Raw genomic sequence first — 23,187 nt, 5'->3', positions numbered from 1 at the left:
AATTTGGTTTGCAATCAGTAAATCACCTATTCAGTATCTCTCTAAAATTTTTCTAATAGTACTAAAGACACATGAAAGGATTTTTGTAATAGCAGTAAAAGAATAACATTACTTTAAAGCCTTTAAAACATAATGGTGTAAAATTATAAAAGATTACAATGTATATACTGCAGTTATGTTTATTTCAAATGTGATTTATTTTGCCTGTGTCTTCTTGACAGCTCTTAAGATGAAGCTGTTTTAGGCTTACCAGGTGTTTCTAAAGATTCTCTGCAACATTACTGAGGAATTTGACAACTGGTCCTTCAGAATTACTATCTTATTTTCCTACTTTCTAAGGCATTTAACAAAATCAACAGTGAATCCCTATGCCACAAGGCTGTGGAATTGGGGATGTGACTGGGAAGGACATAGTAACACATAAGATGACAGAAAAGACATCCATGGATTCATGGCACAAGTATTAGTTGTTTATAAGGTTCTCTACAGTAAGCACATTCCATAATATATTGAGAAAGAGTCATCAGTCTATCAGAATCAATCAGGGTGTTGATATAGTATTCCAATAAATACTTTTATTTAGGTAAATATTAAATAATATTTTCTGTTATTTCTGAATAATAGCAATTTTCAGGCTGAATCTCCTAGTTTATTCATTAGTTCAAGAAATAAATTATATAAGTTCCTTTTATTCTTGAAGATACTAAAATCAGTTTAACACACACACACATACATGCACACATTCTCACACACAAATGCACAAACACATAATATACTCATGTATTCTTAGCTCTTTACATATACACACACACACATACACACACACACACACACACACACACACAGAGAGAGAGAGAGAGAGAGAGAGAGAGAGAGAGAGAGAGAGAGGTGCAAGATTGCCAGAGAGCATGTTGATGTTATAGTTGCTAGGAAATATTGAGAAAGGAAATAACCAGGGCTATATACATTTACTCTTGAATGATAAGAGAGTTATCTTTAGAAAAAGAATGATAAGAAAAGAGTTCACATTTGGAAATGAAAATAAGAAAACTGAAAGAGTTTGCCATAGAACAGTTCTGTTTCTTACACAAATGTTGCAAGAACATCTGTAGAATGCAAAAAGCCAGAGAGACAAAACAGACTAATTCAAAGACTGCTTAAAGAAGCCGGCTCTGGGAACAGGAGGCCACATGTGCCTGTTCCTAAAGTGCCTAGCTAATGTAGTAGGCAAACACTTTCTGAGGTCCTTATCTGTGTGCCCAGGAGCATATTTTTAAACAATCACATTGTTATATATACTAACAGTATATAACTAAGGTACAGCCGTGTGACAGACCGCGGAACTAAATAGTAATGTGTATTCCATTGTTAAAAAATTGCACATAGGCCCAGCAAGCAACTGAAAGTCAGATGTGGTTGCTAACACCCAACCAATGGACACAAGCCCAGACCCCTGTGATTGAATGGGGTAAAGCTAGAAGAAGCTGAGGAGGAGGGTGGCCCCAGGGGAAGACCAGCAGTCTCAACTGACCTGGGCCCCCAAGATCTCTTAGACACTGAGTCACCAACCAGACAGCATACACCAGCTCATATGAGGCCCCTGACACATACACAGCAAAGGACTGCCTGGTCTGACCTCAGTGGGAGAAGATGCACCTAACCCTGGAAAGACTTGAGGCCCTAGGGAGTAGGGAGGTCTGGTGGAGTGGGAGGAAAAAACAGGGACATCCTCTTGGAGATGGGGGAAGAGGTATGGGATGAGGAACAGTCAGAGGGCAGGCTGATAGGGGGATAACAATGGCAGTAAAGTGCTAGCAGTGGAAACTTGTTGCCTTAGCCTTAGTGTGGCGTTAATTTGCTGCCTAAAAGTCATGAAAATTTTATGGCGAAGTTCATGGGCAAAGAAACTACCTCAATATATGCACACACAGACACACACAGACACACACATCTATCTATCTATCTATCTATCTATCTATCTATCTATCTATCTATCTATCTATTGATCATCTATCTATCATCTATCTATCATCTATCTATCATCTATTCATCACTTAAGAATAGGACTAGATTCAGAAATAAATACAATTTCTCTGAATCTCCCAACTACTGTATATTTTGATATAAACCTCATATATATTCTTACCTTCTTGAGGAATCACTTACCTCCAGATGCACACTCCGGGGTGTAAGTGATGTCATCAAGAGCAATAAAGATGTCCTCCTTTCCACCCAAGTCAGCCTCAAATGCCACCTTGAAGGGACTGTTACTAGAAAGAGGTACATGTGCATAGGTCCATCCAGTGTTTTTGTTTTGCATCATGGACCACATCAGGATGTTTAGTCCTGATTCTTCAATGAGATAAACCTATAATTATAATAGAGAAAACCATTGTTTATGGTTGGGTATTAGGTATTTATGAGGATCCTCAAGATTGATTTGAATTATTCAAGAAATTAGAGATCAGAACAATATACATAAAATCTTTAACAATAGAAAAATCTCCCCAGATTAATCATATCATATTCAACATTAAAGGTCAAAGCAAAAAGATTGCCATGTATAATGCATTTTCATTATAATGTTAACTTTAAGGTTTTTGATTGATCATCTCCACAGTACTTATTTATATAAAGAAATTTTAGCGACATCTATGAAAAAGCAATACAGGTATGAGTATCCATGTTTATATTGCAGAGCAGCGGGCTGCTTTACGGATAATCATGCATCCAGGATGCATAGGTAAAGGCAGAGACAGACTGCTTAGCTTTCTCTGGCCTCCTCTGCCACATCTTCCAGAGGCTTTATATTCCTGCAGTGTTGAAGGCAAGCCTGTGCACTGACTTGGATTCCCTAGGTGGACACCTCAGGATATCAAAAGCCCTTTGCCTGTTCATTAAATATTTTGCTCATTAAAAGTAGTGTAGGGAATGCATGAGTGAGATGACAGAGTGGCTTGTCTTAACCCCCAGCAGCTCTCAGTGGTTCTGTGCTTTAATCACTCATGGACAGGTCAAAGTAGAGAAATGAGATTCAGTTTAATCCATAGATGTGCATCACTTAACATAGTTTAAATAAAAGAAAAACTCAAAACTCAAATCTTATTTAACAAAAGCAAAATATCAGGAATAGCAATATATATATATATATATATATATATATATATATATATATATAGTTAATAGGGCTTAACCTAAGTTAATAAAATATAAAACTAATAGTGATGCTGTCAATATTAATGAAAGTTTAATAATTTTATTACTTTTAATGATGTGAATAATTTATGTTTGCTGAGCCTCAACTGGTATATGGATATAAGGTAGGACTGCTGACTGCCAACTGTCATCTGAATTCTCCAGATGCAGAAATAGAACTCAAACAATTTAAATGCACGAAGCTGCAAAGCATCATGCTGGGTCTAACACACAAGGGGTTTGGGAATTGCCATCACAGTCACAAAGAAAAATGAGCAATTCTCAGATCCCACATACTGGGAAACATGGAGAAAGCCAGGGAGGAGGGAGAGAGACTGCATAACAGTTTATGAGAACAGAACTGAAGCTCAAAATACAACCTGAGAACCTGAGAAGCATAGTCATGAATGACAGGCGCATCCTAGGACCCAGAATCTTTCTAATGTAATGGCCTTAATTTAAAGAACCTGAATTTTGAGACTAGGAGATGGGTAATGGGCAAAACCACTTACATAAAAGTCTGACTTCTATCCTTTGTGAGGTACACAATGTAAGCAATAGCTAATTCCCAAAAGCTGTCTTTTCACTAACACACTATGAAGCAGAAGAAATGTGCTTATACTGCACACACACACACACACACACACACACACACACCCTCCCCACATACATACATGGACATGTGTGTCAATAAATATAAAATAATAATAGAAACAAACTGAATTTAAACCTAGAGGTTTACAGAAAATCCCTGTTAACCACAACTACATTGAGTAACAGCAGGAGGCTGTGCCTGAACAAAGCCCTATTTAAGAAGTTTCTCTGGAAACTCAAAGATAACATGTACCCACCCACAGTAAGCAATAAATAGAATAATCTCTGGTCATAAAACCTTGTACTAAAGGGCTGTGCCCCAGGCACATCTAACCATATGTAACAAGCTGTCAACAGCAACGGTGTATTTGCATGATGTAACACACGGCAGAAAACAGTATAGCCAGAAGAAACGGAACAAGCCTCAGGGATTTTAGCAGCATCAGCCATCAAGAGTATTATATCAGATGAAAACTCTAATAAAGACAAAAAGAGACAAATACAAATAAATAGTATAACAAGGATGAATTATGTTCTTGGTGGACTTGATAGGCAAAACATAGTAGAAGGAAGAATTGAGGAACTTGAAACAAGTCAATACAAACTTCAAAACATGAAATGGAACAAGCCTTGCACCAGAGGAAAAAATAATAGGAGAGCAGGCTACCTTAGGTCTACTGGACTGACTACAAGATCTCTTGTCTAATGAATGAGAACAAGTAAAAGGTGCCAGATTCCCTGAGAACATCTAGTGAAAGGAAGAGCAGCATAGGGGTTAATCATACCTAGCCATTTACACTAAGAGATACAAACAAAGAGACAAAGAGAGAAAGTGTGTAGAAGCCAGAGCCTTATTGGGAAACTCTCTCTCAGTCACAGGTGAGGAAGCATAAGAGAAGAAGGGACCCATTCTGCACAGACTATGCAAGTCAACGTGTGATGTAACATAAAATATGAAATATTTTCAAATTCTGAAAGAAAAACATCCCTACTTAATATTCTTTATCAAGAAAAAATATTCAGCAAAGTGTAATAAAGCCTTTTTTATTAGGTAAAATATTACAAAATTCTTTGTAGACATTATTTGCAAATAAATTCAGGAGGATTTTTTTTCAGACACAGGTGAAATACTGTAGGCCAAAATATCAAATCAATGTAATGACTATTACAGAAGAAACAAATTTTAAAACTTGAATCATTTTTGGTTGTTTAGCTAATTTGATGCAAATAATATTGAGAATATTCTCTGTTGTTTTAGCTTTTGGATGTGAGAAATCAATGATTGTTACAAAGGGAATGTAGGGGAAGTTGGGAGTCTTCTATTCTAAAGTACTTGGATTACCAAGGAAACTATACAGAATTATTCAAAACTGACCTTGAATAAGTTATAAGTGCACAATGACAACTCATGAGAAAAACTAAATATAGTTTGAAAAGCAGAACCATTGATAGAATAAGAGTACAGAGAATTTCTTGTTTTCTTTTTTCCCTTTTTTATTAATTACTTTATTTACATTTCAAATGTCCTTCTCCCCGTCCCCATTCTGTGAGCCACCCCACTCCCTTCCCTTCCACTCTAGGAGGGTGTTCCCTCACTTACCCACCCACTCCGAGCTCACTCCTCCAGCATCCCCCTTCCCTGGGGCATTCAAGCCTCCACAGGACCAAGCACATCCCTTTCCACTGAGGCCAGACAAGGCAGTCCTCTAATACATATATAAAGGACCACTGACCAGCTCATGTACGGAGAGCAGAGGATTTCAAACTAGTAAACTGTTGAAGTAAACCATAACAGAAAACATAATGGCAAGGGTGAGGTAAACGACTATGGTAGCTATTTCTTTAAGTATCAATGCCTGCTTAAACTCATTTACACCAATAGAAAGGCAGCATTCTCAGAGCTAAGGAAAAGTAAATGTGCTTTAAAGGAATCCAACTTAAATGGCAGGAGATTGATAGATGAAAACTAATGGGATAAAGAAAAATATGCAGTGATAGAGAGAATACCCATTGAAAGAAATGTAGAAAGCTATATCAATGTTGAATAAAACATATTTCAGAGACAGAGTAGTTAACATGCATAATGATGTCATTGCTATAGACACTCAATGTTGTGTCCTTCCTCTACAAAAAACTGTTGAAGACCCAGAAGTACGGATCATCCTGAGACCGCAAGACAGACTGCCACTTCTCCCTACCTTTGCCCATATCCTTGGTCCAAGAGGAGACTGCATAGTGCTTCTGGACACAGGAATATAGGAACAGTCAGTGGCAGGAACCCTCAGTTCTGGTCTGCGCCCAGAACTGAACTGAACCAGTCAAAGAGCTCCCTGCAACCAAATTCTGTGGGGGAGAGAATTGAACCCTTCGAAGTTCAGACACTCCTGAGAAATCAGAAGAGACTACCCTCTGCACACATTCCTGACCAAAGAGGAAATCACCAAGTGCCATCTGTGCCTCCTGGGCCCAGGGACAAAGGAGCAGTCAGGGGCAGGACCCTTCCAGTTCCTGCCTATGACAAGAGCTGAAAGACAGTCAACAGGAGCACCTACACACCTGAGAGCAGATCTGTTCCCAGATCCAGCTGAAAGAAAACAAGAAAACAGGTCTACAAGAGTACTGACACAGAGACCTACAGGAGGGAGAAGCCACTGTCAGAAACAACAAGATAAACTAAAACTAGAGACAACCTGATGCTGAGAGATAAGTGCAGGGACCTAAGCAATAGAAACCAAGACTACTTGGCATCATCAGAGCCCAGTTCTCCCACCAGAGTAAATACTGGATATCCAAACACACCAGAAAAGCAAGATTTAGATTTAAAATCACATTTTATGATGATGATGAAGGACTCTAAGGACATAAATAACTCCTTTAAAGAAACACAGGACAACACAAGTAAACAAGTAGAAACCCTTAAGGATGAAACAAAAGAATCCCTTAAAGAATTACAGGAAAACACAACCAAACAGATGAAGGAATTGAACAAAACCATCTAGGATTTAAAAATGGAAATAGACACAATAAAGAAAGCACAAAGGGAGACAACCCTGGAGATAAAAAAACTTAGGGAAGTGATCAGGAGTCATAGATGCAAGCATCATCAACAGAATACAAGAGATAGAAGAGAGAATCTCAGGGGAAGAAGATACCATAGAAAACATCGACACAACTTGTTGGGAGTGATGTCCTCAAAATCCTCCATTATTGATGCTAATAGTATAGTTAGAGTTAAGTATGACTGGGTTCATGGAAAATCCCCAGCCAGCTGCAGAAGACTAATACAAATCTGGTGGTCAGGATGCCCAGTGATATGACAAACCTGTGACCTTCCTGAGAAACAAACATCCTGTTGGCATCAGCTGACCACATGAATACTGTGTCCTTAGCTTATGTAGATGCTTCCCACATCCCCCTCCCTTTGTTACCTCTGCTATGGTATGAATTCAGCCTTGGGAAAAATGAAATTGTCGCCTTGATCAGACTCTTGTCTTGGCATCCTTATTTACGTCTCTTGTTCCCCATTCTCTTCCAGGTACCCTATGCACCCTCGTTGACTGCCCTACTAGACGGAACAACAACTGTAAAAGATAATGTAAAACGCAAAAATCTCCTAGCCCAAAACATCTGGGAAACCAAGACACAATAAGAAAATCAAACCTAAGGATAATAGATATAGAAGAGAGTGAAGACTCCCAACTTAAAGGGCGAGGAAATATCTTAAACAGAATTATAGAAGAAAATGTCCCTAAATTAAAGAAAGAGATGCCCATAAACATACAAGACGCTTACAGCACTCCAAATAGATTGGACAAGAAGAGAAATTCCTCCTGTCACATAATGGTGATAAAACCAAGTTCACAAAATAAACAAACAAAAAAAGAATATTAAAAGCAGTAAGGTAAAAAGGTCAAGTGACATAAAAGGTAGATTTATCAGAATCATACCAGACTTCTCACCAGAGATTATGAAAGCCAGAAGATCCTGGACAGATGTCATACAGACCCTAAGAGAACAGAAATGCCAGCCCAGGCTACTATGTCCAGCAAAACTCTCAATTAAAATAGGTGGAGAAGCCAAGATATTCCATGACAAAAACAAATTTACAAAATATCTTTCTACAAATCCAGCCATACAAAGGATAATAGATGGAAAACTCTAACACAAAGTGGGAAACTACACCCTAGAAAAAGCAAGAAACCAAAAGAAGAGATACACACAAACTTAATTCTACCTCTAACAATAAAAATAACAGGAAGCGACAATCACTATTCTTTAATATCTCTCAACATCAATGGACTCAATTCCCCAATAAAAAGACATAGACTAACAAACTGGATATATAATGAGGACCCAGTATTTTGCTGCATACAGGAAACACACCTCAGAGACAAAGACAGACCCTATCTCAGAGTAAAAGGCTGAAAAACAACTTTCTAAGCAAATGGTCCAAAGAAACAAGCTGGAGTAGTCATTCTAATATTGAATAATAATGACTTTCAACCAAAAGTCATCAAAAAAGATAAGGAAGGAGACTTCGTATTTGTTAAAGGAAAAATCCACCAAGATGAACTCGAAACCTAAATATCAGTGCTCCAAATACAAGGGCACCTACATTAATAGAAGAAACCTTACGAAATCTTAAATCACACATTGTACACAATAATAGGAGGAGAGTTCAGCACCACACTCTCATCAATGGAGAGATCATGGAAACAGAAATTAAACAGAGATATACATAAACTAACAGAAGTTATGAAACAAGTGGATTTAGCAGATATTTATAGAGCATTCCATCCTAAAACAAAAGGATATACTTTCTTCTCAGCAACTCATGGTACCTTCTCCAAAATTGACCACATAATCGGTGACAAAACAGGACTCAACAGACACAGGAAGGTAGAAATAATCCCATTCCTCCTATCAGATCACCATGGACTAAGGCTGGTCTTAAATCACAATAGCGACAGAAAGCCAACATATACATGTCTGTTGGACAACACTCTACTCAATGACAACTTGGTACAGGAAAAAATAAAGAAAGAAATTAAAGACTTTTTATAATTTTATTAAAGTGAAGGTATAACATACCCAAACTTATGGGACACAATGAAAGCTGTGCTAAGAGGAAGACTCATAGCTCTGAGTGCTTGCAAAAAGAAACAGGGGAGAGCATACATCAGCAGTTTGACAGCACACCTAAAAGCTCTAGAACAAAAAGAAGCACATACACCTAAGAGCAGTAGAAGGCAGGAAATAAATCCAGGGCTGAAATCAACCGAGCAGAAACAAAAAGGACTATACAAAGGATCAACGAACCCAGGAGCTGGTTCTTTGAGAAAATCAACGAGATAGATAAACCCTTAGCTAGACTAACCAGAGAGCACAGAGAATATGTGAAAATTAATAAAATTAGAAATGAAAAGGAAGGCATAACAACAGAATCAGAGGAAATTCAAAAAATCATCAGATCCTACTACAAAACATTATGTTCAACAAAACTGGAAAATCTGGAGGAAATGGACAATTTTCTAGATAAATACCAGGTATTAAAGTTAAATCAGGAACAGATGAACCATCTAAACAACCCCATAACTCCTAAAGAAATAGAAGCAGTTATTAACCTAACCATAAAGAACCCAGGACCAGATGGGCTTAGAACAGAACTCTATGAGACCTTCATAGAAGACCTCATACCAATACTGTCCAAAATATTCCACAGAATAGAAAATGATGGAGCACTACCAAATTCCTTCTGTGAAGCCACAATTACTCTTATACCTAAACTGCACAAAGACCCAACAAAGAAAGAGAACGTCAGACTAATTTTCCTTATGAATATCAATGCAAAAATACAGTATAAAATTCTTGCAAACTGAATTCAAGAACACATCAAAGTGATCATCTATCATGATCAAGTAGGCTTCATGCAGGGATGGTTCAATATACAGAAATCCATCAATGTAATCCACTATATAAACAAACTCAAAGATACTGACCACATGATCATTTCATTAGATGCTGTGAAATCATTTGACAAAATTCAACACCCCTTTATGATAAAAGTCAAGGAAAGATCAGGAATTCAAGACCTATAGCTAAACATAGTAAAAGCAATGTACAGCAAACCACTAGCTAATATCAAACTAAATGGAGAGAAACCTGAAGCAACCCCACTAAAATCAGGGACTTGACAAGGCTGCCCACTCTCTCCCTACTTATTCAGTATAATACTCCAGGACCTAGCCAGAGCAATCAGACAAGGAAAGGAGGTCAAAGAGATACAAATTGGAAAGAAAGAAGTCAAAATATCACTATTTGCAGATGATATGATAGTATACTTAAGTAACACCAAACGTTCCACCAGAGAATCACTAAACCTGATAAACAACTTCAGCAATGTGTCTGGCTATAAAATTAACTCAAAGAAGTCAGTAGCTTCCCCTACTCTAAGGATAAACAAGCTGAGAAAGAAATTAGGAAAATGACACCCTTTACAATAGTCCCAAATAATATAAAACAAAACAAAACAAAACAAACCTCGGTGTGACTTTAACCAAGCAAGTGAATGATCTGTATGACAAGAACTTCAAGCTTCTGAAAAAAGAAATTGAAGATCTCAGAAGATGGAAAAACCTCCCATGCTCCTGAATTGGCAGGATTAATACAGTAAAAATGGCCATTTTGCCAAAAGCAATCTGCCGATTCAATGCAATCTCCATCAAAATTCCAACTCAGTTCTTCATCGAGATAGAAAGAGCAATTTGCAAGTTCATTTGGAATAGCAAAAAACCCAGGATGGCAAAAACTATATAATTTATAAAAGAACTTCTGGAGGAATCACCATCCCTGACCTCAACAGTATTACAGAGCAATAGTCATAAAAACTGTATGGTATTGGTACAGAGACAGGAAGATAGATAAGTGGAATAGAATTGAAGACCTTGAAATGAACCCACATACCTATGCTCACTTGATCTTTGACAAAGGAGCTAAAACCATGCAATGGAAGAAAGATAGCATTTTCAACAAATGGTGCTGGTTCAATTGGTGGTCAGCATGTAGAAAGATGCAAATTGATCCATTCTTATTGTCCTGATTAAGTTCAAGTGGATCAAGGACCTCCACATCAAACTAACAGAAGAAAAAATGGGGTAGAGTCTCCATCGTATGGGCACTGGGGGAAACTTCCTGAACAAAACACCAGTGGCTTATGCTCTATGATCAAGAATTGAGAAATGGGTCCTCAGAAAACTTCAAAGCTTCTAAGGACACTATCATTAGGAAAAATTGGCACCAACAGATTGGGAAAAGATCATTACCAATCCTACATCTGATAGAGGGCTAATATCCAAACTATACAAAGAACCCAAGAAGTTAGAATTCAGAGAGCCAAATAACCTTATTAAAAAATGGGGTATACAGCTAAACAAAAAAATTCCCAGCTGAGGAATATCGAATGGCTGAGAAGCACCTAAAGAAATGTTCAACATCCTTAGTCTTCAGGGAAATGCAAATCAAAACAACCCTGAGATTTTACCTCACACCAGTCAGATGGCTAAGATCAAAAACTCAGGTGACAGCAGATACTGTTGAGGATGTGGAGAAAGAGGAACACTCCTCCATTGTATTGGGGTTGCAAATTGGTACAACCACTCTGGAAATCCATCTGGAGGTTCCTCCAGAAATTGAACATTCCATTACCTGATGACCCAGTTATACCACTCCAGGGCATATACCCAAAAGATGTTCCAAGATACAACAAAGACACATGCTCCACTATGTTGACAGCAGCCTTATTTATAATATCCAGAAGCTGGAAAGAACCCAGATGCCCTTCAACTGAGGAATAGATTCAGAAAATGTGGTACATCTATAGAATGAAGTACTACTCAGTGATCAAATACAATGACTTCACAAAATTCTTAGGCAAATGGACTGAACTAGAAAATATCATCCTGATTGAGGTAACACAATCACAGTAAAACACACATGGTGTGCACTCATCGATAAATGGATATTAGCCCAAAAGCTCAAATTACCCAAGATGCAATCTACAGACCTCATGAAGGTCAGGAAGAGGGATGACCAAAATTATGATGCTTCACTCCTTCTTTCAAAAGGGAACAAAAATATCCATAGGAGGGGATATGGAGGCAAAGTTTAGAGCAAAGACTGAAGGAACAGCCACTCATAGTCTGCCCCACATGTCGCCCAAAACTAGATAAGATTGATGAAGCTAAGAGGTGCATGCTGACAGCAAGCAGATATAGATCTCTCCTGAGAGATATAACCAAAGCATGTCAAATACAGGAGGTGAATGCTAGCAGCAAACCACTGAGCTGAGAACCGGACCCCCATTGGAGGAATTAGAGAAAGGATTGAAAGAGCTTAAGGGGCTTGCAACACCATAAGAATAACAATAGTAACCAACCAGAGCTTCCCAGGAGTAAACCACTACTCAAAGACTCTACATGGACTGACCTAGGGCTCCAACTGCATATGTAGAAAAGGATAGCCCTTTTGGGCACGACTGGAAGTGGAAGTGCCAAGGTTGGACCTCCTGTGCAGGGGAATGTTGTGGGGTGGTTGTTAGGGGATGGATGGCAGAGGAACACCCTCATTTGGGAGGGGGGATTATAAGGGGCTTAAGGACAGGAAACCGGGAAAGGGAACAACATTTGAAATGTAAGTAAAGAAATATATCCAATAAAAAAAAAACTATTGAAGCCCAAGGTGATGTTATTAAAATGTGTAACCTTTGGGAACTGATGAGGTCTGAGTGTTTGCCCTCCTTAGTTTGATCAGTACCTGACTAATGGAAACCTTAGGGAATTTTCTAGGAGTTGATCTCATCAAGGACAGACTAGAAATAATTTTTTTCCACTTGCAATTCCTTCATTCTAAAGGGTTTGTTGTTTGTTTGTTTGTTTGTTTGTTTGTTATTGTGACCCTAGGGAATTGAGACAGAATTACATCATATAAGTTTCCTAAATTGCATACTAATTCTTAATGTATGTCTTCCTAATTCCTAATACTTGAGGCAAATGTTCACAGGTTTACAAGGAGAAAAAAAAATCAATGAATCTATTATTACAAGTGAAGACTTCAAACAGATCAGAAGGGAACAAAGTAGTCAGGATAGGTTTGAAGAGAAAAGCATCAATCAGCTGGGGTTCATTTGCATTTATACAATGTTTCATCCAGCAACAGAGGAAGGCTTGGTCTTCTCAAGCTTACACATAACAATCACTGAAATTGATGGCATTCTGGAATACAAAGCACACTGTAGCCAATTCAAATGATTGGGTGTGTAATTGCTCTTGGACCTCAGTGAAATTAACTTGGAAGATCAAAAGGGAAGATAATACATGGGCCACAGAAGTTTCAGAGGTGCTTCAAAGTAACTCAAAGCAGCCATCAGTATTTAGAGGACAATATATAGATGTGTGTGTGTGTGTGTGTGTGTGTGTGTTTTCACACACATGTGTGTGCATACGCAGATGGACCATGGCAGCTGTGGGGAACAGTTATTTTTATAATGAAGGAAATTAGGGATAAATCTAGGTCCCATGTTTGATAATCTAGATTTAATGAGTGGGTTCATTCTTTGAAACACACATATCAGAACTCACTGGAGAAAAGCTAATAATCAAAATAGGAATTTACCTGACAAATAATTTGAATGAATTATTCAACACCTTCCAAAATGATGTAAGTCTAAGCCAGTATTATAAATGGAAACTACAGAGCAATACCTTTTATGAATATAAAAGAAAACTATCTCAAAACTATTAATAAATCAAATTTATTAAAAACAATTCAATGCCATGACCAAAAGGGATTTATTCTAAGCATGTTAGGCCAGAAAAATTCAATAATCATTAAATATAGTCTATGAAATCAATAGATTATAGATTAAAAATAGTATATACACAAAGAATATATATATATGTTTGTGTGTGTGTATGATGTATGTAAGGACTCATATATATATATATATATATATATATATATATATATATATGAGATCAATTCCCTAGAACCTACATAAAAAGCCAGTTATTGTGGCTCAGTGCTGGACAGATGACAAAGAGGATCCCTGAGGCCTTCTGTTAAATAACTGAGCTCCAAGTTCATTGAGAGACTTTGTCTCAAAACAAGTTAATGAAAGATTGAAGAAGACACCCGGTATCTCCCCTGGCTCCCACATGTGTGCTTACGTACTTTGCACATATGTGCACATGTATATATACACATAAACAGGTACACATGCAAACACAAAAGAAGGTGATGAGAACCCCAAACCCATTCATGATAAGAACTTTTGGAAACCTTGGATGAGAAAAGATTATCTGAAATGTTAAGAATATCTACAAAGAACAATTTCTTCAGGGTGAAAAATAGTATTTTCCCAGGAAACTGAGAACAAAGAATGACATTCATTCTTATGATTTATATTCAACACTACCCCGAAATTCTTTACTTAAGTTATGGAAGAAGATGTGTATTGTCTGTGAAGGACGAAATAAGCCTTTCTTTTCAGAGGCCATGACTATATAGAAAAATCCCCTAGGAAATCTCTCTAATTAAATAAAAAATCTCCTAAAATGAATACGTAGTTGGAACAATGTTACAGTGTATATGCAAAGTTACCATGAAAAATATATTCCAGTAATAAAAGATTAGAATGTGAAATAAATACCCCATCTGTTTTAGCACAAGAAGGAGAAATATATAGTGATATGCTATTTAATAACGGGAATAAATTCTGATAAATGAGTCACTAGGTTCACTCATTCCTATGGGGCCATCATAGAAGATAATTGCAACAATGTCATTAGACTATAAAATCCAAAGCATTAATGCTCATGTAATAAGTCAATTGTCTTGAAATGTTATTGGCCAACATGTTATTTGAAACAAGATTGTATATATGTAAATCTAACAAAATAATCTGATAAGAATAATAATATTCTGATAAAACTCAAATATAAACAACAGTCATATCTTATAAATTATTCTGACTTGAATCAACTTAAAACAATTCCAGTCAAAATCCCAGGAGGTTATGGTGAAGATATTAATGAATTAATTCAAAAGTTACAAAAGAAATCGAAAGAGAGTGAAAAACAACACAATATAGAACAAATTCAGAGCAACTCTAATTGGCTACCAAGAATTATGAAAAGCTATGACAATCAAGGCAACACTGTAGATATGAGTCAATGACCTGAACAGAACAAAAATCCCAGAAACAGCCAAGAAACAGACAACAAAGTGGAGAAAGTACAGTCATTCCCAGAAAGGACTCTTCACAAGCGATACCCACATTCAAAGAAAATTCAAATAGAAGTCAAAATGGAAGTGTGGGTTGATTTACGTCCCTTTCAGAATGTTCCATAAAATGTTAAGTATTGGGGAAATGGTTTCTGGTTCTGGTGTCTAACTGGATACACTTGGTTACCTATAGTTCTCACGAACATTCCCAAGCTAAGGCAGAAAATGCTGACATCAATCTACAGAAGTCCTGGAGAATCAGGAACAGCAGCGAACAGGCACAGAGAGTTAGGACTTTCTGGGAATTTTAAAGTAAAGCAAAACTGTTTGGTGAAATCACAGCAACAGAACTGCAGTGTTTTAAAACCATCACTGGAGAGAGAAACAAGCAACACTGTAAAGAACAAGGGAAAAGATAAATAATGTTCCTAGCAGGATTGTGAATTCACCCCAGGAGATGGTGCCTTAGGCACAATGCTAGCAATGAACCAAGGGGCTCCAAGCATGCTGGGTCAGTAGCTTGCCTGAGGAGCTGATGAGAATAGCATTTGTGCCTGGGTCACACTGGTAGCAAACTCTTGTTGAGATGATCAGACATAAGAGTTTCCAAGCAGGAGAACTGAACCAAACTAATGTAGCAATGATTCCTCAGACTTCTACAATACCTTGGACCTCCTCCAACGAATGGCAAAAACTGTACATCGAAAATATAATGACATCAAAGTCATAGCTCCTCTATGACATTAGAGTGACATAGAGCTGGAGGTCACTCAAACTGTGCAGTCACTGCCGAAAGAAAGTTAGTTATTGGTTTGTCTAAGGAACTGGAACATACGTGCTAGTGTTATTCAAACAAGTTTCACAAACATGCAGAGATGTAAACAAACACTTTTTGAAAATTATAAAAGGGAATCACTAAACTTAGCAGATTTTACAATGTCAGTAAATGGGAGAGACAGTAGAGCAGTGGGAAAGCAAAGAACCATATCTAGTTCTTTGCTTTGGGTGTCATTTAAATTCGAGTCATACACACAGACACAGATACACCATACACACACACACACACACACACACACACACACACACACAGACATATGTGCACACACATACACATTCACACACATGCATACACAAACATATACTCACATACACATGCACACACATGTTTACACAATCATATACACACATATAAATGCACACACATGCATACACACATGTACACACACATGCATTCACATATACACTCACATATACACAGATGCACAGAGTTGGTTTTTTCATAAACTGTGAAGACTATCTTGATTATCCAGATAAAACCTTCAGTTATAAACTGGTTATCAGAATTGGCCCAGATTAATTACAACTGAGAATGAAGAAACTGTAGCAGAATTTCTGAGGTTAAAAGGGAGCAGGACCAGGCTTCCATGAGAACTTATGAATTCTAACACCGGAATGTGAATGACGTCCTGATAAGAAGGGGAGTTTGGACACAGGAAAGAATGGTAGGGCTTTTAAACTGAAGACAGGCCACATGAGGATATTGGTCAGTTCATGATGGAGGCCTAAAATGAAACTGCATCTATCCATTCACTGATCTTGAACCTTTGGCTAGAACTCTGAGAAAATTCATTGCTGGTGTGTAAGTCACCTAGACTGTAGTTTGGGTAGATATGGAATGGGGGAATGGATCTGGGAGAAAAGGAAGGAGGAGGTTAATATAATCAAAATATAGGATTCTAAAAGAACTCACCAAATAACAATAAAAGTATTAGTTCATTTTAACTATGGATATAACAACATTATTTTGTTATAGTATAGAAATTTCTGCAGCAAATCAACAGGTACACTGATAATTACAGCTATCTGCATGACTTTGTTTTCTACTTAAATTAGTATTTATTCGCTATTGCCAGTAGCAAATAAATGGGTATATCAAATTATAGAACAGCATAATTTTGTGGATTACATAGAAGTAGTAGTGTAGTGAGAAAAGATAGCTGTAAAAAACTTTTATTCAATGTTAATAGGCTATGAATGTTAGATATTTTTATTAATAAGATTACCAAGAAAATATATGTATTCTTTATGAAGTGCATCTAATATTCCAGCCAATTACAAGAAATCACCGAGCCTGGCCAGTACATTCTTGCCAAATATCTTTTATTTGTCCTGGTTTGGGTTAGATTCAAAGTATAAAATTCATTGTTAAGGGGTTGGGGATTTTGCTCAGCGGTAGAGCACTTGCCTAGCAAGCACAAGCCCTGGGTTCCCAGCTCCGAAAAAAAGAAAAAAGAAAAAAATTCATTGTTAATCATTATAGATGGAAATTTCCAAACAATTCAATAAAAACATCCAGTTCACACAAAGCAACAATAATTACAGCTTTAACCACCACCACTCCCCACCTCCTACCCCCACCTCCCCCGAATAAGAAAGAGGAGCTTCAATCAAGTGTAGCCAAGTAAACCCAAATGAAGGCAATGTGTGACAAGGAGAAAGGCAAACAGAAGCCAAAGGAAATGTCCTATGAATCGTAAAGGAAGTAGAGTCACTGTGCATGTAGAGTCATTGTCTTGAGTTTTATAAGTATTTACCAATATAGCTTTGACATATCAGAGCTGAGACCGATAAATACACAGAGAAACAGAACAAAACGAATAACACCAAGAACAAAAATACAGACTGAGTGTAGTTAAATTCTGCATGCCTTCATTCTAACAGGGAAAACAGTACAATAAAGAGAAATGGTCTAATTTTTCTCTGTTTTTGTTACTCAACTATGTATCTATCTATATTAGCAACAGACTAGGGGCAATCATTCTTTCATACACTTAAAGAAAATGTATGTACATAATAGAGATTTAACATTTGATAACACGGTCCTATGAAATCAATGTAGGTAGGACAAAGGGTTCCATTAATGGTAGTGAAATAACGGCTGCTGTAGAGAAAAATTTGAGATCCTAATCTACCACCACTTCTATTCAATAACAAAACCAAAGTAATTAACTAAACCCACAGCTCCAGTTTATAGAATAATAAATGAGTACATTTTTATTCTTCTATAATGAGAAAGGGCTTGGCAAGCAAGGCATCAAATTCAGAATCTATAAGGAATAAAATAGAGTTCACCAACTAAAATTGTTAAAAAGTTTCTTTAGCTTCCAATATGTTAAACAGTTCTTTGAAGAAGTCTTACTCAGCCTGGGACCCAGACTTCTAAGCAAAGCTGATTCTGGTTATTTTTCAAGGTGACTTTGTACCTAGTCCATTTAGAGTCAGGTGTAAGAAATACTTTCTTTTGCAAATTTCCACTTCTATGTCTTTACACTGTGACTTGATTTTAATTTCCAGCAGGATAGCTCTTCAACTGGAGGTCACTTTTTCTCCTTCTTACACCGAGAAGGGGAAGTCCTGTGCAGAAGGTCAGATTAGATTAGCTCCCTCCTCTTGAGTGTCCACCTTTGCATTTGCGTGTTGCCTTGCCTTCCCGTCCTGTGTAATTTATAAGTTAGTAGTGTTTCACAGCAATGTTTCTCTCCAAGGTTGCTTTCTATTATCTACAAGGAGAGGCACAGACTATTCTAACATGCTTTTCTCCATCTCAAGTGTCAATATATCTCTCTGTTGTTAAAACCTACACACCCAATTTTACCAAATGGTTAATATGGGCCCATGATTCTTGTCATGTGATAGGTAATGAATGTGTGCAGATACATTCACAGATTTATCCTATCCAATGAGATGCCATGTGTTTCTGTCAAACATCTCTTTAATAAATCATTCCATATTAACATATGAGACTTTAATATTATACAGAGAGGATATCAAATCTATTCTCAAAATGGGGCAATTCACCAGAACCAAGAAAGCAAGCCAGCCAGCCAGCCAGCCAGCCAGCAAAACAGTTTGGATGCCCTATTTAGGGCTGAGAACGTCACAATCACTCATTCTCTGAGCTTTGATCAGTTGTACATCTCTGTGTTAGCCTCTATTGATAATATGGAAGATTCTCTGATGAGGTTCAGAGAGACACACTAATCTATCGCTATGAGAAGTTATCATGTGTTATTTTAGCACTATGTGCTACTAGCAAAGTAGCAGTGGTAGGTGCTTTCATGGAAACTACAGCCTGTCTCGTCACAGGTTCTTGGCCCTGATCTATGGTAGGGAAGGGTTCTATACTGTGGAGCTGGCCTTACATAAATCCAAGCAAAAAGTGTTTAGTTATTTCTGTGATATTTGTGCCCCTATTACACTAGTGTGCTAATCCTACCAATCAGGTCATTATTTATATAGTAGGGTATACATCTGGTTAAAAAAAATTCCTCCTGAAACTCAAGGACCATTGTGAAGATGAGGTGGAAAGACTGTACTAGCCAGAGGTGGGGGAGGACTGCAAAGAAGCAGTGTTTTATGAACCAAGCAGGTCGGTTGCCCATATGAATTCACAGTGATTGTGACAGCTTCCATAAGATCTATACAAGGTCACGTCAGACAAAATCTCAACATGAACTGGTGACCTGGAAAAGACGTGGAGCTCGTGGTAATTGTTAGTTACTGGAGAATCAGGGTTTTGATTGATTGTTTTTGGGGAGTTTTTGTTTTGTTTTGAAAGGTGAAACTCCTTGAGGATCTAACATGTACCCAGGTCACATACCTAAGAGTATATATGAAACAATAATTGGACTCCACAGGTTAAACTAAAAGAATGTTCTATGGAATGGGGGATAGATCTGGGAGAAAAGGAAAGAGGATAATATGATCAAAATACAACACTTGGGCTTCTCAAAGAACTAACCAGCTAATGATAAAAACATTTTAGTTCATTTTAACTATGTCCATTAAAACATTGTGATACAGAACAGAAATGTCTGCAGCATATCAAGGTATATTGATAATTACAGCCTTCTCTGTATTAATCTTATTTATGCTCAAATCAGTAAGAACTGACCAATTTGACCAATATCTGTGTTTCTTGCAGTTTTGTTTAGAAAGCAGATATCTAAGTATTTTCATCCATTCCTGTGTATATCACACCATCTGGAGATTTATACACTGTTTCTTCTCCTATACATTCTCTAGTATTAGTCCATGCTGAGAAGTTTTACAACTGCTTGTAAAAGCAAAGACCATCAAGTTCATTATAAGCAGAAGTGTAAGAAAACTACTGGATCTAGAAATCAGTTAAAATATACTTAAAAAAGTAAACCTCTATTTTGAGGCAAATGAGTGGAAAGGGGAGGGGGAAGGGAAGGGGGAGGGGAATGGTAGAATAGGATCACTTATGGGGGCGGGGCAGGAAAGAAGCCCAGAGGACCAGAATGAATGGAAATAGATAGCCTTGGAGGGGGGGCGGTTTTGGGGGTGTGGGGTGTGGGTGGGTGGGAAGATGGGGAGACTCTCTAGAATTTGCCAGAAACCTGGGAGGTGAGAAACTCTCAGGACTCAATGGGGTGACCTTAGCCAAAATGCCCAAAAGTGGGGAGAGGGAACTCGAAGAATCTGCCTCCCGCAGATAGACAGGGCCTCAGGTTGAGGGATGGGGTTACCAATTCACAATCAACACTTCCGGCCCAGAATTGTTCCTGTCTAAAAGTACTGCAGGGACAAAAAGATGGAGAAGAGACTGAAGGAAAGGTGTTTCAATGACAGACTCAATTGGGATCCAGCTTATGGAGGGTGGGAGGCACCAAGGCCTGAAACTATTACTGATGCTATGATATACTTACAGACAGGGAGCCTTGCCTTGCGTGTCTGTCCTCTGAGAGGCCCTACCAGCAGCTGACTGAGACAGACAGGTGCAGATACTTAGACTTAATCATAGGACTGAAGTCAGGGACCACTGTGGCTAAATTAAGGGAAGGATTAAAGAAACTGGAGGGGAGGGTGACCCCATGGGAAGACCAGCAGTCTCAACTAACCTGTACCCAAGGGAACTCGTACAGACTGAACCACCAACCAGGCAGCCTACAGTCTGAAATCCTCCCTACTGCCCACTCCTTCACATATATAGCAGAGGACTGCCTGGTCAGGCCTTAGTGGGAGATGTGCTTAATCCTAGAGAGACTTGAGGCTCCAGGGAAGGGGAAAGGTACGTAGGGTGGGAGCACCATTTCAGAGGCAAGGACAAGGAGGAACAGGATAAGGAACTGTGAAAGGGGAACCGGAAGGGGAGCAATAGCTAGAATGTAAATAAATAAAATAATAAAAAATAAATAGCAATGGAGAGCAATTCTTGAAAATGTTCATAATAATAGAACATTCATTTTCATCTTAAATAGCAATAATTAAAGAAATTTAAAGTTCTGTTAGGTATGTTGCCCTACGTCTATGTTACACAAACTGTTGTTTATTTGATTATTGAATACATACATATTCTTTTTAAATGTAAATATATTTTTCAAGTTTACATATTAATTTTTTCTTTTCCTTTTTTTAAATTGGATAGTTTTTATTATACATTTCAAATGTTATTCCCTTTCCTGGTTTCCTGTCCATAAGCTCCCTATCCCATTCTCCATCCCACTTCTCCTATGAGGGTGTTTCTCCCTCCCCAACCACCCTCTTTCCGCCTACTGGCCCTGACATTCCCCTACACAGGGGATCTGAGCTTGGCAGGACCAAGGGATTCTCCTTCCATTGGTGCTGAACAAGGCCATCCTCTGCTACGTATGCAGCTGGAACTATGTGTCAGTCCAAGTTAGTCCCTGGGAGCTCTGGTTGGTTGGTATTGTTATGCTTTGGAGTCACAAGCCCATTCAGCCCCTTCAGTCCTTTCTCTAAATTCTTAATGGGGACACCATTCTCAGTTCAGGGGTTTGTTGCTAGCCTTCACCTCTGGCTAAGCCTCTCAGGAGACAGCTATACCATACGCTTCCTGGCTTCATCAATATTGTCTAGTTTGAATGGATATATATATATGTGTGTGTGTGTGTGTGTGTGTGTGTGTGTGTGTGTGTGTGTGTGTATATATATATATATATATATATATATATGTGTGTGTGTGCGGGATACACAGGTGGGAGAGGCTATGAATGGCCATTACTTCAGTCTCTGCTCCATACTTTGTCTTCATTTCTCCTCCTATGAATATTTTTGTTCCCCCTTTTAAGAAGGACTGAAACACCCCACTTTGCTCATCCTTCTTGAGCTTCACGTGGCTGTGGATTGTACCTTGGGTAATTTGAGCTTTTTGGCTAATGTCCACATATCAGTGAGTGCATATCATGTGTGGTTTTTTGTGATTTGGTTACCCGACTCAGGATGACATTTTCTAGGCCCATCCATTTGTCTATGAATTTCATGAAGTCATTGTTTTTGATAGCTGAGTAGTACTCCATTGTGTAGATGTACCACATTTTCTGTATCCATTCCCCTGTTGAAGGGCAGCTTCTGGCTATACAGAGGTTCTCTCCAGCTTCTGGCTATTATAAATAAGGCTGCTATGAACATAGTGAAGCATGGGTCCTGGTTATATGTTGGAGCACCATTTGGGTATATGCCCAGGAGTGGTATAGCTGTGTCCTCAGGTAGCACTATGTCCAATTTTCTGAGGAATCTCCAGACTGGTTGTACCAGTTTGCAATCCTACCAAAAATAGAGGAGTGGTCCTCTCTTTCTCCACATTCTCACCCAGCATCAGTTGTCTCCTGAGTCTTTGAACTTATCGATTCTGACTGGAATGAGGGGGAATCTCAGGGTTGTTACGATTAGCATTTCCCTGATAACTGAGGATGTTGAACATTTCTTTAGGTACTTCTCAGCCATTCCATATTCCTCAGTTGAGAATTCTTTGTTAGCTCTGGACCCCATTTTTAATAGGATTATTTGATTCTCTGAAGTTTAACTTCTTGAGTTCTTTGTATATTTTGGATATTAGCCCTCTATCAGATGTAGGATTGGTAAAGATCTTTTCCCAATCTGTTGGTTGCCGTTTTGTCCTAAATTCTTCATCTTAGAGCATGAGCCATTGGTGTTTTGTTCAGGAAATTTTCTCCAGTGCCCATGTGTTCAAGACTCTTCCCCACATTTTCTTCTATTAGTTTGAGTGTATCTGGTTTAATGTGCAGTTCCTTGATCTACTTGAACTTAAGCTTTGTACAGGGTGATAAGCAT

General features: G+C 38.1%; 1 protein-coding gene across 1 annotated transcript in view; it reads right to left on the bottom strand.

Moving 5' to 3' along the window:
* Malrd1 (MAM and LDL receptor class A domain containing 1) overlaps positions 1 to 23,187 on the bottom strand; it is a 724,504-nt gene that overhangs the window by 117,314 nt on the left and 584,003 nt on the right. Inside the window, 1 exon segment of the mRNA NM_001287618.3 lies at positions 2,167 to 2,368. Coding sequence (NP_001274547.3) covers positions 2,167 to 2,368 — 202 coding nt within the window.

Source organism: Rattus norvegicus, chromosome 17, assembly GCF_021556685.1.
Source record: "Rattus norvegicus strain SHRSP/BbbUtx chromosome 17, alternate assembly SHRSP_T2T, whole genome shotgun sequence".
In the NCBI taxonomy this organism is placed as follows: Eukaryota; Metazoa; Chordata; class Mammalia; order Rodentia; family Muridae; genus Rattus; species Rattus norvegicus.
This window is presented reverse-complemented; position numbering and strand designations above follow the sequence as displayed.